The following is a 16,395-nucleotide window of genomic DNA, read 5'->3' as shown; positions in this document are numbered from 1 at the left end:
AAAACACTTATAATGGAATCTGGCACCCAATAAATTGCTCCAGAAATATTCACAATGTTTACTACTATTCATATACTGGTCCTAATCTGCAGTGGATAATACATAAGCCATGTATTAGCATGATTCAGGATGATTGGGGAGCTTTATAGTTGTTTTCTTTAAATTCCAACTTTATTTTTATTTACTTGTTCATGTATTTCTTTGGTGCCAAAACCCAGGATTGAACCATGGAATTCTGATTGTAGATGTCTGAGTAAAAGAATCTAGATTTGATTCCATGTTCCAGAAAATACAAACTATGTAACTACAAAGAGTAAAGTGGAATAGAAAATACAGAAGTCCTAGAATAAAAAAATCCTAGGGACTTCCCTGGTGGCCCAGTGGTTCAGACTTCACCTTCCACTGTAAGGGATGTGGGTTTGACCCCTGGTCAGGAAGCTAAGATCCCACATGCCTCAAGGTAAAAAAAATCAAAACATAAAACAGAAGCTGTATTGTAATGAATTCAATAAATACTTAAAAAATGGTCCACATGAAAAAAAAAAAATCTTAAAAGTCCTGGATTTAGGTGTTGATCTGTTTTTAATTGGTTATGTCATTTTGGAAGTCATTTAACCTCCATGAACCTGAGTTGCTTCTTCATCTGTGCAGTGGAGGTAATGAAAATGAAAATAACATGGAAATAATTATTACATCTATTTTGCACATTATCTGCTTAAGGATCAAACCGGATAATATATGTACATAACACAGAAATACAGATCTATTTTGCTACCATTATTGGGTGAGCCCTAAATTCTCATCTAAGGTATGTGAAGAGCATCTGCTTTACCTGGCTCCTTGAGTTGTCAGAATAAAAGCAACACTGCTGAGTGAATAAAGCATGAGAATATTTCTCTTACAATCAGAGATAAAGCCTAAATGTAAACTTCCTAAGAAAGGTGACTGGAGCAGATGCTTACTTAGCCCTCTGCCCACCTGATTTCAAGGCACTGTGGTCAACTCCACGGGTGCTGGTGTTCGTGGTCAATTAACTTGGGCGCTTTGGAAATGCCGGTGAATTAAAGACCCTGGGGCAACTGCGACCAAGGAATGAGAGATAGCCCAGGCTCCCCACCTCTCAGTGGGAAATCTAGAAATATTTAACTCATTTCCTCACAGGGTCCCTACTAGTCCACAGTGGCGACCAGCTCAGCAGTGAACCTCCACTGACTCTTCTCCCCGCCACTCCTCCCACCCCACCCCGTCTCATTCTCCACACTTCCTCCATCACTTTCGCCTCCTGGAAACAGCTCCCAGGTCCTCATCCCCGGCTCTGCTTTCAGAAAAAACCCAAACTAAGACAGCCACATGCTGAAAATTTTCAAGGGATAATTGACTGTTACAATAATCCTTCCCACTAATTAGGTTTAGGTAAAAAAGGAGTAGAATAAAGTAAAAAAAAAAAAAATTAAAAACAAAAAAAGAAGCAGAGGCCAGGAGAGCACACAAAGACATCATAGGCTTTAAAGCATACTCATGCGTGAGTGTGTGTGTGTGTGTGTGTTGGGTAGGATTTAGAGAGAAGAGACGCTGCATCAAGAATTAAACACATAGGCAACATTGCTTTACATGTTTATCATGTATTAAATCTTGGTTTTAATACCTCAGTGGCCAAGCAGGTGAGAAGATCAAAGCTTTGCTCTACGGAGGCCTAAAATCATATCTTATATGTTTTATACCTCAGAACCTGGATTGGAACCAATGCCCCAAAATCAACTGTGAAAGAATCAGAGGAATCCTTTGGGATTCTGTTGCCAGAGATGTAATTTAAGTCTGGTCAACATCCAGTGAGTTCTAACCACTTGTAGCCCTAAGCTACAAATATGAATGTTTACTTAAAGGCACAGATAACATAGTTTGTATTCTATGCATTAAGACCTGTCTTAGAAGAACATATTGAGGGTTTGTAAATGACCAGTGAATAATGCTGATGGCAAAGGAAAAAAAAAATTCCCAGGAAAGTGATCATATGTGATAACAACCAGAAAGTGAGATACTCAAAAGTGATTATTTCTTTGAATGTATCTGATAAACTTCCATCAGGACTGGAGGTATCTTGGAAGACAGCCTACAGATGAGATTTAAGTTACGAAACCTACTTAGTAAGGGAAGAAATAATACTTCAATTAAACACTATACATCTCTAAAACTTTCTATAGCAGACACCAAATTGTGAAATAGTTTCCAACTTAATTTTGATTTGACTCAGGTTGTCTTACAAATTCCAAGCTTTTCCTTAGCTTGGCACTGACAGCTTAACCCCTCTTTCCCTTCCTTACCTCACATTTCCCACCTTTGATTCCAGCCAGCTACTCAGTTCTAGTTCTTGCTTCTCCAAATACGCCCTTCACATTCTCATCTCTCAGCTATGGTTCAGAGCGTTTTGTCCTGTATGGGCTGCCCTTCATTTCACCTTTCTTCCAAATCCTACCCATCACTGATGCACTAAATGACTACTTCCTTGTAGATAACATTTCTTTATGAAGATATTATAAAAAGCTATGTAGATCTAAGGCTTCAGGATTATGGATAGAAGACCTGGAGTTGACCTCGAGGAGGTATTGCATTCAATTAGCTTTATAACGCTGGGTAAGTCATTCAGTTCATTCATCACAGTTTTTTAATTTGGCTGCAGCGATCTTAGTTGTGCCATGCAGGATCTTTTGTGGTGCAGGCTCACTTGCCCCACAGAATGTGGGCTCTTAGTTCCTTGACCAGGGATTGAACCCATATCCCCTGCATTGCTCTGGACCACCAGGGAAGTCCCCGATTTATCACATTTTTAATGCACATCCTATATTGCTGAATGCTAGAGTTACAAAGGTGAATGAGATATGGTTCTGATTTCAAGGAGGTCACAACTGCAAGGATATTAAATTCTTAAAGTATCTGTATACACCAGTCTATAATTAAGAAACTCAGATGAGATAATGGAAGTAACAGTATTTTTGTTTGTTTTAAAGAATGCTAAGATGCTTCAGTTGTGTCTGACTGTGTGTAACTCTATGGACCTTAGCCCACCATACTCCTCTCTCCATGGGATTCTCCAGGCGAGAATACTGGAGTGGGTTGCCATTTCCTACTCCAAGGAGGGAATCTTCCCAACTCAGGGATCAAACCTGTGTCTCCTGCACTGACAGGCAGGAAGAATAGGTATATTAAATATAAAATACTTAAGAGTCACAAAAACCAAGTTATGATTTATATAAAACCATGGTATATTCCTTTAAAAGTAGTCTGTGTTTGGAAAGTGAATTTAGTGTTTATTTTTTTTTTTTCATTTATTTTTATTAGTTGGAGGCTAATGACTTTACAATATTGTAGTGGTTTTTGCCATACATTGACATGAATCAGCCATGGATTTACATGTGTTCCCCATCCTGATCCATGTTGAGAGTCTGGTAGCTTCCCAGCTGGGAAAGACCTCTCTTAGTTAAGTTACACTGTCTGAGGACTTTCTTCAAAGGTAGCTGCTCCCTGAGCAGCCCACGGAAGGAACACACAAGGGTGTGTTTGCAGTTTTCTGTAACAGATGGCTTTTTTCCCTTTCAAAGGGCTGCCTGGGCAGGTGCTCTTACTATGTTTAGAAATGAGTACGTCATCGGATCTAAAGCAGACTCTTTAAACTCATAAAACACTCAATTTATAAACTCTTAAGTAAGACTTTTAGATTTGGTAATCCTAGGAGACTCTTTATTATGAAGTAACTGGACTATGGGTTAAAGGTTCTGCTAATTATATTTCTTACTCAAAACTATCATCTAACCTTAGATCACACTGCAGCTGTAAAATGGTAATGCTGGCGGCTTCTTAAAAGCATTTCTCGGGAGCCTTTAATTGAAACGGCTGGTTCAATGAATCCAATTATCACCTTCCAAAAATTATTCTAACATGACATTTATTTTCCTAACAGCAGCAACTTTTAACATTATAAAGAACTTCTCATCTTCATAATATATAAACAGGTGTGTTGACATTTCCTGTAAAACTATTTCACAAAGAACACAAGGCCTACTAATTAAAAAAACAAAGACCACCCTTTATTTTTGTTAGTCTTAATTAAGCACAACAAATTAAAATTTTGTAATAATAAAGAAAAATCCTACAGAAAGCCCAATTAAAATGATATAAATTAAATCGAAAAAAAAGAACTGCATGCCATGCTGCGGTTTGCTAGGAAGGAAACCCTGCTACTCACTGCAGTGGCGCGGGAGAGCTCACGACACGTGCTAAGCAGTCCGTTTTGTAAATCGTCCCTCTGAAGCACCACGCTCTGAATGGCTGCTGGGTTATCTGCATTCATTTCTATCTCTTGGCTGGCTGACAGCAAAGCTTGCTCAAGCGTGTACTATTATAATAAAAAAATGATTACACTTAATGTTCTGCATCATCGAATTAATTCTTTTCTACTTCAGTTATCAGTGTCCTGATAATCATCATATAAAGTAACATCAGTTGTAGATAATAAACATAATTGTCCTACTTTCTCCTTGTGGAGCTGCTGAAGTTTCTCCTCCAGAGCGTGTACCACTTTATCTTGCTCACACAGTCGGCTTAACTTGGCCTAGGTTACAGAGAAGATGTCTTTTGTTAGCAGTTTTTAATTTTTCCTGTAATTGGATTTAGGCATAACAAAAAACCCCCTCACATTTAAAACAGCCAAGGAATAGCTAATCAGGTCAATCTTCATTTCAATCAATAAAACGAAAATTAAAATATAGAATATAGAGATAGGACACCTTAAAAAAATGCATATAAAGTAAAAAAGCATTTTCCACCATACTATTTAACGTACATAATTCAAAATATTCTTAGTAATCAGGCAGTCTCCTATGACTTCAGCAAATCATTTTAATGTGGTTAAGATATTTTCTCTACAAACTGCTAAAGAGTTTAAGTAACTTATGCAATTCTTAATTAAAACAGACTGAATTCTCTTTATATTTTTAAAATTATGCTTTTCATGTTCTTCAGAAAAAATCGCTTCTAACTATAATAATACAAGTAAAAACATTGCTAATGGAGAAAAATAACTTTCAACAGTTTTAATGTTTTAAATTCCTGGTAACACCTCAATTTTTTAATTATAATAACATGAGAGAGCACGTTAATAAGACTTCAGTCCTGCAATAAGCCAGTTCATCACATATCTAAAAATCAAAGCCCTGGACAAACAGTAAATACGTCCCAAGTGTTACTGCATGATGACATAAAGAAAGCAAGAAATTTGAGATTCTTTCTTTGTCATTTATCTATTAAAGTAACCCCCTTATCTTTGTTAGACAACACAACTCAAGTCACATCAGATGGGATACATTGGAATGAGGAGGTACAGCTCAGGGGAGTAAAACCAGCAGAAATGAGGGAAGAATGAGATATAAATAAGGAAGTCAGTGATGTAAACCACGATTAACAGCAGTAATAAAAGGAGGCAGTGACAGAATTCCTAGAGGTTGACACTTTCTCCAGATGACTTTTACTTTGTCTCTAATCCATCATAATTTTATATCAGAAATACTCTTTACTTTCATTTAAATGATTCTAAATTTGTTCAACTGCTAATTACTGGGGTGGGGTGGGTAGAGGACAAATCAGGGAGTGAGGATTTAATTGAATCTAAGTGCAAAAGAAGAAAATGTTATTTATTTGATGTCATTTTGGAGGGCAGAGCAGGAAGAGGAAATCTTTTTGGTCACGCTTATTTCCAATGTTTTGGCAGAGCACTGATAATATATTGCATGCTAATACTTACATCAATATCTACCTCTTCGGGTCTGTATTTGTATAATGTTCCTCTGCATTCGTCCTGTGACAGCTATAAGGCAAAATGTCACACAGCAACTTTAAAAATGATAAAAAATATACATTTACTTAGCCTATAGTAAATTTATATAACAATAACAGAAATGGGTTTTTTAATGATTCTATACTTTTAAAAAGTTTAGTTCAAACACAGATCATTACAAAAATAGAAAATTATTGAACATCAATACAATCAATATGCAAGATACATAAGAATGATGCTAACTTCAGCTTGTCAGACAAAATAAGAAGCTGGTCAAATAAAATTATGCAGCACCTTATGTTTTCCATTTGCGAGACACACATTATTTTAATGAAAAAAACTGACAAATACAATCATAGCAGCTGTTATCGAATCAAATCTCGAATCAGGCATTATTTCAGCAGTCAAAACCGTGCTTTCAATGGTATACACATAACCACACAACCGTGTATGTGTACACTCAGATGCCAACACATCTTTGTACAATTTTATTAACAAAACCTAGAACACATTGTATACATATACGTAATATATAAACACACATACACAGTATAGACTTATCTTGTTCCTCTGTCTTAAGAACTAAAAGAATGGAGGAAAAGGATGGGTTTAATTGAAAAGAGGAAAAGCACTCAGAATCTCTTAAAACTGAAAGTCTACATTATAAATATGGACGGCCAAATTTCATAAAAAGTACAGATGTGTTTGCTGACACCTTTTGTTTTATTATATTGTAATGAATTACTATTCACTGTATTTAAACACCTTATTTTCAGCTTCTTCCAAGTATCTTTTGGTCAAGCCAATCCTTATTTCTGACTGTGCTTACCAAGATTTCAATAAGCCATTCCAGTCAGCTGTACCACAGACTATATCATAGTGCCTCCACAGGCAAAACTGTAGTATTTCTCTTGTCTTTTCACTTTATACTGACTGCTAGACAGTGTAAGAAAAACATAGTAGGAAAATGTAATTGGGGCTCCATGCATGTTCATGAAATGGTATACATTTTCTCAAAATGGGGACAGGAATAATGTATCCCAACTACATTCTAGATTGGAAAATTAAATTTCACTACAAATGCATAAGAATGTAAAAGTTACAACTATATACTTCTCTGTAAAAAACTGTTTGACATGTATATCTCAAGAAGGCACTATTTAAACAGTAGATAACTTTAAATGGATCTAGGAATGTGGAAATCAGAAGTTTTAAAAAGGTAATAAGCATTCCAAACATACAATAATCAATCCTGGTTTCCATGTTTCACTTCAAGACATTGCTTTCACGTACCTCATGCAAATGATTCTGTGACTACTTAAGGGGTATGCACAGTGATTATTAAACCATAGAACTTTCATAGAAAAGAACATCACATGAAAAATGAATTTAATGACAAAAGTCAGAATATTTATGCACTATTTTAAAATAAAGGCCACTGAATATGTCCTGAAAAGCGCTGATTGTCATTCTAAATAAAAGCACCTAGATCCAAGAAGAGTTTATACTTATACTAAAGCAAGTAAAGAAAATCTAAATTTTAAAATGCTTACATCCATGACAAAAAAAAAAGTCAGAAACACCAAAATCAGTATTTCTCATTTATAAAAAATAAAAGATGTAAAGCCTTTAGCTGCTAAATGTCTACAAAGACTTTGCTTATTTAATATTTAAAGTTAAACACCAAACAGCTTTACTAAACCATGGAACGTGTATTTGGGCATAAATAGTGCTATATCTAGATTAAAATGTGATTTTCATCTTATATCCCAAGTCAAAGAGAAAAAGCCAAGTATTTAAAAAATGGAAACTCAGTGATTTATAACAAATATTTTGGATAATGGTATAACATTTTTATTTAGTGGATCTCACTGCATTTTCATATGAGTTGGCATATTTTATATAGGAAAGATGTATATTGTGTACTTATAATTGTAGAATGCTATTTCCTGAAAACTATAGAAGTAATATTACACACAAATTAATTTATTTTGTTGTACCTGTATTTTTGGTACCAATGAAGATTTATCTAAACCTTTTATCGACTTATTCAATAAAGATAACTGGATATCAGCTAATAAAATCTTAAAATAATTAACCTTCCACTATGCATTTCTTTTGCCTGTCAGAAGAAAAGCATAAGAAAACAAGATGGTTCTTTAGATAATTAACTTTTTCTTTTTTACACTGGAGTACAGTAGATTTACTAAGAAATTAACTTTTAAGCATGGCCTATTTCGTATTACTGATTATAATTACTGATGATTTTTTACGAAAAGATGAATTTATTTATTAAAAAAATTTTTTTTTTTTTTAAATTTGGCCACACCACAAGGCTTGAGGGATCTTAGTTTCCCAAACAGGGACTGAAACTGAGTCACAGCAGTGAAACCGCTGAGCCCTAAACCTGGACCACCATGGAATTCTAGAATATAATTTATTTTTAAAAATTTCCATCTAGAATCAAAGAAGTTTACTATTTTGTTCTCTACATCAAAATCCTACTAAAAAGAAAAATTAACTTCATGAATACTCTGATTAACTCAAGTTCGACATGAAATAATGTTTCATGGCAATATTTTTTATCATTTTTCAAACACATCTTTAGCAAGAAAGTTCTGAGTTTGAATACCGTTGTTTGAGGTACCTCGGCAACACTAAAGTGACCGAGGGTTACTTAAGTAATTAGTTCAGTTTGAGAAGCATATTATACAGACTTTACTGATTATATAAGGATATGCATTATATTATATTTAGAAATTCAGAACTTTTTCATAGTATAGTATCATAATCTTTTTAAAAACTGGTTTGGCATTAAGTTCAAACAAAATCACTTTTGCCAGTTAAAACTGAACCTTCTACAGTATCCCGTTTAAGTATGTGAAATATATATATGTGTGTATATATATATATCTTTTAAAGCATATGAATATATACATAAAAGACAAAAACAGATCTGAGGCGAAATATTTCGATAAAATTAGACATGTCCTACAAAAACTCAAAAATGCTCTTAAGGCTATGCATGCATATTTGCTAATCAGTCTGTCTCTTTTAAAGCAATTGTCATGTGATTAATTTCACTGATATTAATTATGCTAATTGTACAAGAACAAATTGTACTTGTGAAAGGAGATAGAATGGTTAATAGAACCAGAGGAATTTTCAAACTTGATGCTCACTTAACATTTGCTTTGGTTCAGTTTTAGGTTCTTTTTATAATTTTAAGAAAATTTTAAGAAAATAAGACTAATTTTAAGAAAATTACTGGGACTTCCCTAGTGATCCAGTGGTTAAGATTCCATGCTTCCACTGTAGGGGGTGTGGATTCAATCCCAGGTCAGGGAACTAAGATCTTGCATACTGAATGCTGCCCCCCGCCCCCCCCCCCAAAAAAAATTACTGCCTAGGTTATTTCTCAGGTGTCCTCTTTCTTTTAGGAAAATGGAAACACAGAGGGTCTCCTAAGAGAAAACCTGAAATGGCTATGACTCAGAATAAATGGTCATAAAACACTGTTATGTTATGTTATGTCATGTGCCAACTCTTGTGATGCTACAGAATATAGCTCGCCAGGCTCCTCTGTCCATGGGATTTGCCAAGTAAGAATACTGGAGTGGGTTGCCATTTCCTTCTCTTAGGGGATCTTCCTGACCCAGGGATCGAACCCGAGTCTCTTGTGTCTCCTGCATTGACACATGGATTCTTTACCTCTGTGCCACCTGGGAAGCCCATACTGCCACTTTATTTTCAGCTAAACTTCAGGAACCTATCAACACAGCATTGCAAATGCAATCCCAGAAAAGCAAACCATCAGGTGTACAACAAAAATTTTCATAAAGATTTTCTTTCAATAGTAACACCAGAAGGAAAATCTGGAGAAAAACAAGGTATAATTTCAATTCATAGAAGTCTATATAGACAGAATTTAAGAACTGTGTCTGTCACTTTTATCTATCAGTGATGCTCTGCCAATGATTAATCACTTTACTACTGGCTAGTTAAAGAAAAGAATTATCTAAAAACTCCCTAGATTGGACAGCACTGATAGTCAATATAGATTACCTGGCTGCCCATATCGCAAACTCAGGCATGGCTGCTGCTCTCAGACCTTCAGATCTTCCTGTTCTGTGCAATTTCAGGTTTTTTTTTTTCTTTCAAGAATCAGTATGTGGAAATATGTGTATATAAATCTATTACTCTTTCAGTATTCAAGGTCAGTGATGCTATGGAAGACCAGTCTCAGATAAACTCCATGTTTTTTGAAAAACTCCAGTGAGAACTTCTAGTGCAGCTGAATGATTTCAATCAGCAATGAATTCTGCACCATCAGCCTTGATTACCGATCAATATAAAAAAGAAAAATCAAACTAAACAGAAAATCTCAGCTCTTACTTATTGGAAATATACAAAATGTGAAAAACGAAAACACAACCTGTTAGAATAAAAGGCCTTCGATCTCATGTCAGTCAGCATTATATAAAATTAGAAACTGACAGATTTGGATGCTGAAAAAGGTTATCAATTCCGGATCAAGTCCTTTCAAAAAGTGTGGCTTTTTGGAATGAAGTGTCAAGGTTCTATAATCTCGTGACTTTAAGAATGGAGATTCCTTTTTCTTTTGAAGAGTAAAGCTGTTTAACTTTAAATATTTAATAGTTTATCTCCTTGTTGCAAATTAAAAACTATGCTCAATCACACACTCTACATGTTTTGAAAACTGGGCTCAGAAATAAGAGTGACCCTCCCATCAACTGCTTCAGTCTCCTAGTTACAAGTTCCATCATGCAGACCTCAAGGCACCTTGAGGCAAATCAGAGACCTTTAAAGCCAGTGCAAGTTCAAGGTGCTTCTTTTACCAGGTGCTTTTACATATTTCAGTTAAAAGGTATATTCATTTTTCATGTTAATTTTCTTCCTCGGTATGATTTTTAAAATACTGTGACAGGTCATAGGCCACAGTTAATTTGAGGGTGTTGAAGTGGAAGAAGCTAAGCTGATGTTGCAAAACACACAGCTAAGAACAATTAGACCATGAAATACAAAACAGAAAAAAAAACAAAAAAAAAACACAAACTGGAGAGGAATGTGTAACATGACTTCTTTTGCAGATCTGCAGATTACCGAGGTCCTAAATTCAAGCTAGCCAGCGCCATGGCACGTATTTTGAGTTAGGGAAGAGAATGGGGTAAGATATGAAGACCATGACGACTACAGAAGAGTGAAAAGAATCCAGGGAGAAGTCACTCCCAGTATGGTAAGAAACGGTTATCTTTAGTTTTTACCATACCACAGTACAGAAACAAGCCCTAAATAACTTCCATACAAATATAAACTACTCCTAAAACACTGTGGGGGAGAGAGGTTGGGGAGCTTGCCCCTGAAAGGGGGAAAAAAAATTCTTTTAAGTTTTCCCTAAAAGTCAGTTACAATGCTTTAATCAAAAACTAATGGCAAGTGAGTAAAAAAATTTTACACATGTACTGCAGACCTCCAAGTACATTTCAATCAAATACTCTGTATAAAAACTTCAAGAAAATGGCACATTTAATATTCAACAGCAGAATGTTCAGCAAAGCCATGCGAAGAACTGCCGCGTCTTGAAAAGCATGGATGAGTTGGGTTGTTGGTTTTATTTTTTTTTCCAAAGAGACAGAAACAAAAAATGGAATAAGAAAAAAAGACCAATGTTATGAGTAACTTTGAGGAGAAACGAAAACTGTCACTGAGGGGTTTTGCAGATGATAAAGCAGTATCATTCACTGTCCAAGACCTTACTTGCTGGTACAGTTGGGGTCTTAGCGCCGAGTTCTCAATCATTGTGTGAACCATGGTGATAATAGGTTCATTTTCTTTCATCTATTTCAAATCAGGAGGAGCATACAGCAAACATCAGTTTACAGCATAGCTAGATTTGAAAGACGACACTGTAAATATAGCCTCTACTTTAATATCTTCCTAAGAGTGCAGCTGTTTATATATTATCCCAAGGTTGTACAGAATCAACTTAATATAAGCCATTTCAAACAAGTATTAGAAGCTGTAAAATACTGCCAAGGTTATAAAAAGGGCTTACTAACTGCAGTAAAGGTTTTACTTAATAAACATAATCAATATAATCAATTAATGAACATCCTTATATACACTAGAACAGATGATAAAGCATCAAGATTCAAAGGATAAACTAAAAGGCAACCACCTATAAACTTAAAGGGAGAAAAATGACATAACTTAATTACTTATTTAGTAAAAAAGCTTAAAATGATATTCAGTACTTTGTAAGGTTTTTCAGAAAAAACTTAGCTCTCAACAAATAATACCTTCTCACTTAAACAATCACACACTTTATTATTAATCTTGATAGACGTTTATATATACTCTACTTCGGATTATCTCAAAGTAGAACACCATATGCAGAATGATTTCAAAGCTGTGCAAACTAAAATTAAATAAGCAAAGACTCAGTGAATCTCCCAGCTCTTTAAAAGACTGAAATTATGTTCACATTTCCAGCTATATTGTACTTAATTACTGCCTCTAGAAAAATATTTGTTTTAGCAGGCTCTGGACTCAAAAGTTAAAGCAGTAAAAAGACAATTATCATTATGTATAGACAGTAAAAGGCCAACATATTTGTACCATTTGTAAGCAGATAAGTCTGTTTATAATCGCAATTTGTGACATTTAGTTTACATAATTTTCACCCCCCATATTATAGAAAATAAACATTTCTATCATGGTTAACAAATGCTACTTCACTGATTTAACAAAATCTGCCAAAGTTTACTAATCTTAAGACTGAACGCATAAGTAAAAATTAAATCTTGAAAACTATACACCTAGACAATTTTTTTTGCAGTCTAGTTACCAATGTTTCAAGTCAGTAATTTTTGTTTTAGCTGTCAAATGAGAAACATTCTGTGACTGGTTTAATCGCCTTTTAAAAAGTTTTATTCTAGGTAAGTAATTTGTTTTTAAATCTAAACATTTACTATTACTTAAACTCAAATGTCTGTATGTCAGTAAAACTCAAATCTACATGCTGGTTGAATTCAAACTCTCTTCCCCTCACTGTTACCCAGTAAGGAACCAAGGCATTTACAGGTGACTTCTCATGCACACAGGAAAGAACTGTGTTGATAGGAAGTACAACATAAAATTTTAGTGTTGGGGAGTAACTTATAAATAGACAACTATAGATAAAATTTTTTCTTTAGCAGAAAACAACTTTTATACAGAAATTTAAGACCTCTTTCTATTTTAAAGGAATGTTTGTTGTTCTATCTTAACCAAAGAATTGCATGTGTGCTAAGTTGCTTCAGTCAAGTCTGACTCTTTGCAGCCTTATGTACTGTAGCCCGCCAGGCTCTCCATGGGATTCTCCAAGCAAGAATCCTGGAGTGAGTTGCCATGCCTTCCTCCAGGGGATCTTTCCGACCCAGGGATTGAATCCGCATCTCTTGTGTCTCCTGCCTTGGCAGGTGAGTTCTTAAACACTAGTGCCACCTGGGAAACCCAATCAAATGTTGATCTTGGAATAAAGTCTAACTGCCTTTGGTTTTGGCTTCATCATTTGACTGCACTGATACATACTTTGTATAATGTGGGCTTCCCTTCTGGCTCAGCTGGTAAAGAATCCGCCTGCAATGCAGGAGACCTGGGTTCGATCCCTGGGTTGGGAAGATCCCTTGGAGCAGAAAGGCTACCCACTCCAGTATTCTGGCCTGGAGAATGCCACTGACTATATAAAGTCCATGGGGTCGCAAAGAGTCAGACACGACTGAGTGACTTTCACTTTCTTTCTTTCTTTCTTTCATATAATGTAGGTAGCTTAGTCTCTCTTCATTTTCAGTATTATATCATTTTGATTTTCAAAGCAATCTCATCTACACTTGCTATTTTTCAATAGCATGCCATGAAAATTAGACAGAAGAGTGCTTGATTCAGGTTAGGTGAGGGGGTGGGGGGTTGGGAGGAAGAAGGTAGAGGGCCCGGGGGTTTGAAAGATGGTCAAGAGCATGAATGTTTAAGAAATAATGCAGGTTGGATAGTCTCCAAACATAAAAGACACTCAAGGTCAAAATGCAACTGCCTGTGGAGTCTTGCAAATAGGCCCTTGTCACATGGCTAGGTTTTCAATATGGTGGTTTTTCACCTTTAAGTGGAGCTCCAACAGGGTACAGACCAGTGACTAGTATCCAGACTTTAGACCTTTAAAAATACTTTCAAAAAATGTATTTTAAAAGGGAAAAGGGACAATATCTTTTCAGCAGAAGGGTAATCCAGCCTGATTTATTTAGCAGAATATTTCGAGGGGGTAAATATGCATGTTATAGAGGGAAGCCACATTTTCGATTTAAAAACTGCCTCCATTTAATTTACCTGTCAAAGATCATTAACTATTAAGTCACTAAGAGGGGGGACCTTATGAGAAGACACTGACTTAGGAACAGAAAAACTAAAAAAAAATACAAAGAGCAAAAATAACATTTAAAAAATGACCATTTTTAAAAAACTGAAGTATAGTTGATTTACAATACTATATTATTTTCAGGTGTGCAACACAGTGATTCAGTATTTTATAGATTATACCCATTTAAAGTTACTATAAAATGAGCTACATTCCTTATGCTGTACAAAATATTCATGTAGCTTCTTTATTTTATACACAGTTGTTTATACCTCTTAACCCCCTACCTCTGACTGGCCCCTCCCCACTCCAGTCTTCCCACTGGTCACCACTAGTTTGTTCTCTACATCTGTAAGTCTGTTCCTGTTTTGTTATATTCCTTTGTTTTCACTTTTCAGATCCCATATATGAGTGGCAGCATACAGTATTTGTCTTTCTCTAACAAAGTGAAAGTGAAAGTCGCTCAGTCGTGTCTGACTCTTCGACCCCATGGACTATACAGTCCATGGAATGCTCCAGACCAGAATACTGCATTGGGTTGCCTTTCCCTTCTCCAAGGGACCTTCCCAATCCAGCGATCAAACCCAGGTCTCCCGCATTGCAGGCAGATTCTTTACCAGCTGAGCCACAAGGGAACCCCAAGAATACTGGAGTGGGTAGCCTATCCCTTCTGCAGAGGATCTTCCCAACCAAGGGGGTCCCCTGCATTGCAGGCAGATTCTTTACCAACTGAGCTATCAGGGGAAAAAATAACATTTAAAGTTACAAAGTATAGAGTGTCACAGGGACCACTTCTGAAGTTGACTACTTTTCATTATGAAACATTTCAAATGTTTATATCAAATCCTAGAATAGTAAACTTAGAAGGCATCTTTGGAAAGTGACAGTTTAGTACAGTAAAGAAATGAAAAATATCAGCATCTATTATTTTGAATTGTAGGACAGAATGATTATTTTTTCTTTCTCTATACTTCTCTGAATTTCCCCAATTTTCTCCATTGTATAGATACTGCTTTTCTAACTTAAAAAAAAAATGTTATTTGAGAGTCAATGATAAAAATATATAAATCACAAATAAACTAAACTAATGGCACAACTATATCCTTTGCAAACACCCTCTGGGGACACAAGAAGCTAAGAAAAAACTTCAGCACATGTGTTCATATCATGTTTAAGGTTGCTGAAGTCCTTTGGTGCAGCAAAGCCCTGATCTAGAACTGTTCTCACAACCTTTATTCTGCCTTATGAATCTGTACACATATCAGAAACTGACTGAAGAAACGTTAACTAAAAAAAGTAAGCTATCCCAATGCATTTGTAAATACCTACAACTATCTTTTTTCCTTTTTATTACAGGCTACATCAGAAATCAAAGTTCAAGTTTATTTCTACCAGTGGTTCTGAACCCAGAATCACAGGAGGAGCTTGAAAAAACAGAGATCCTGACTTCCAGATGATGATAATGTACACCTCGAAAATCTCTGATGTAGACAGTATCATTAAAACATCAAGGTGATGGTCTGGCCTCAGGATTCCTTTTGGCAGAAGTAACTACAACGTTCTTTCTCAAAGTGTTGAAGTCAGTCAAATGTAATCTGAGCACAGTGAATGTTCTTCAGTTCACATACTCTTAGAGAATCTCATCTCACTCAAGTTGGAGAGATGGGTAAGTCTATCTACAGAAGGAAGAAGCAGGGGGACCATTTCAGAATTCCCTTGGGCGTCACACCCACCTGCCCAAGGGCTGCTAGGATGCCTGGGTAGTGGGCTTCTAAGAATGATGTGCAGACAGGAGTGGTCCTGTAGGTGGTGGCATGCCCCTTGTATGTGGCGTGCAATGGCTGAGGGCAGCTGAACACAACACTCAAGATCTCACACAAGAGGAGTCTGGGCCCCATTAGACAATCTCACTCACAAGTCTGACTCAGTCTCTTGTGGGGATACTGAGCCTTTCTCCTGGCTCCTGGTGCACACAAGGCTTTGTCTGTGCCCTCCAAGAGTCTGTTTCCCCAGCCCTGTGGAAGTTCTACAATCAAATCCCACTGGCCTCCAAAGTCAAATTCCCTGGGGGTTCTCTGTCCCTTTGCCGGATCCCCAGGTTGGGAAATCTGTTGTGGGTCTGACAACTTTCTTAACACTGAGAGAATTTCCTTGGTAT

General features: G+C 36.0%; 1 protein-coding gene across 8 annotated transcripts in view; it reads right to left on the bottom strand.

Moving 5' to 3' along the window:
* The window catches only part of PLEKHA5 (pleckstrin homology domain containing A5), a 253,695-nt gene that overhangs the window by 36,190 nt on the left and 201,110 nt on the right, over window positions 1-16,395 (bottom strand). For 6 of the 8 annotated variants that reach the window (XM_043881501.1, XM_043881502.1, XM_043881503.1 and 3 more), the window contains 3 exons: window positions 5,795-5,857; window positions 4,526-4,606; window positions 4,241-4,390 (listed from right to left, as the gene is read on the bottom strand). In XM_043881501.1, coding sequence (XP_043737436.1) covers window positions 4,241-4,390; window positions 4,526-4,606; window positions 5,795-5,857 — 294 coding nt within the window. Of the gene's footprint in view, window positions 1-4,240; window positions 4,391-4,525; window positions 4,607-5,794; window positions 5,858-6,373; window positions 6,410-6,736; window positions 6,761-11,605; window positions 11,687-16,395 lie in introns of those variants that run through there. The other 2 variants (XM_043881509.1, XM_043881507.1) reach the window with 2 other exon arrangements.

The sequence above is a fragment of the Cervus elaphus genome, chromosome 22, assembly GCF_910594005.1.
Source record: "Cervus elaphus chromosome 22, mCerEla1.1, whole genome shotgun sequence".
Lineage (NCBI taxonomy): Eukaryota > Metazoa > Chordata > Mammalia > Artiodactyla > Cervidae > Cervus > Cervus elaphus.
The sequence above is the reverse complement of the archived record's forward strand: the minus strand, read 5'-3'. Positions and strand labels throughout refer to the sequence as shown.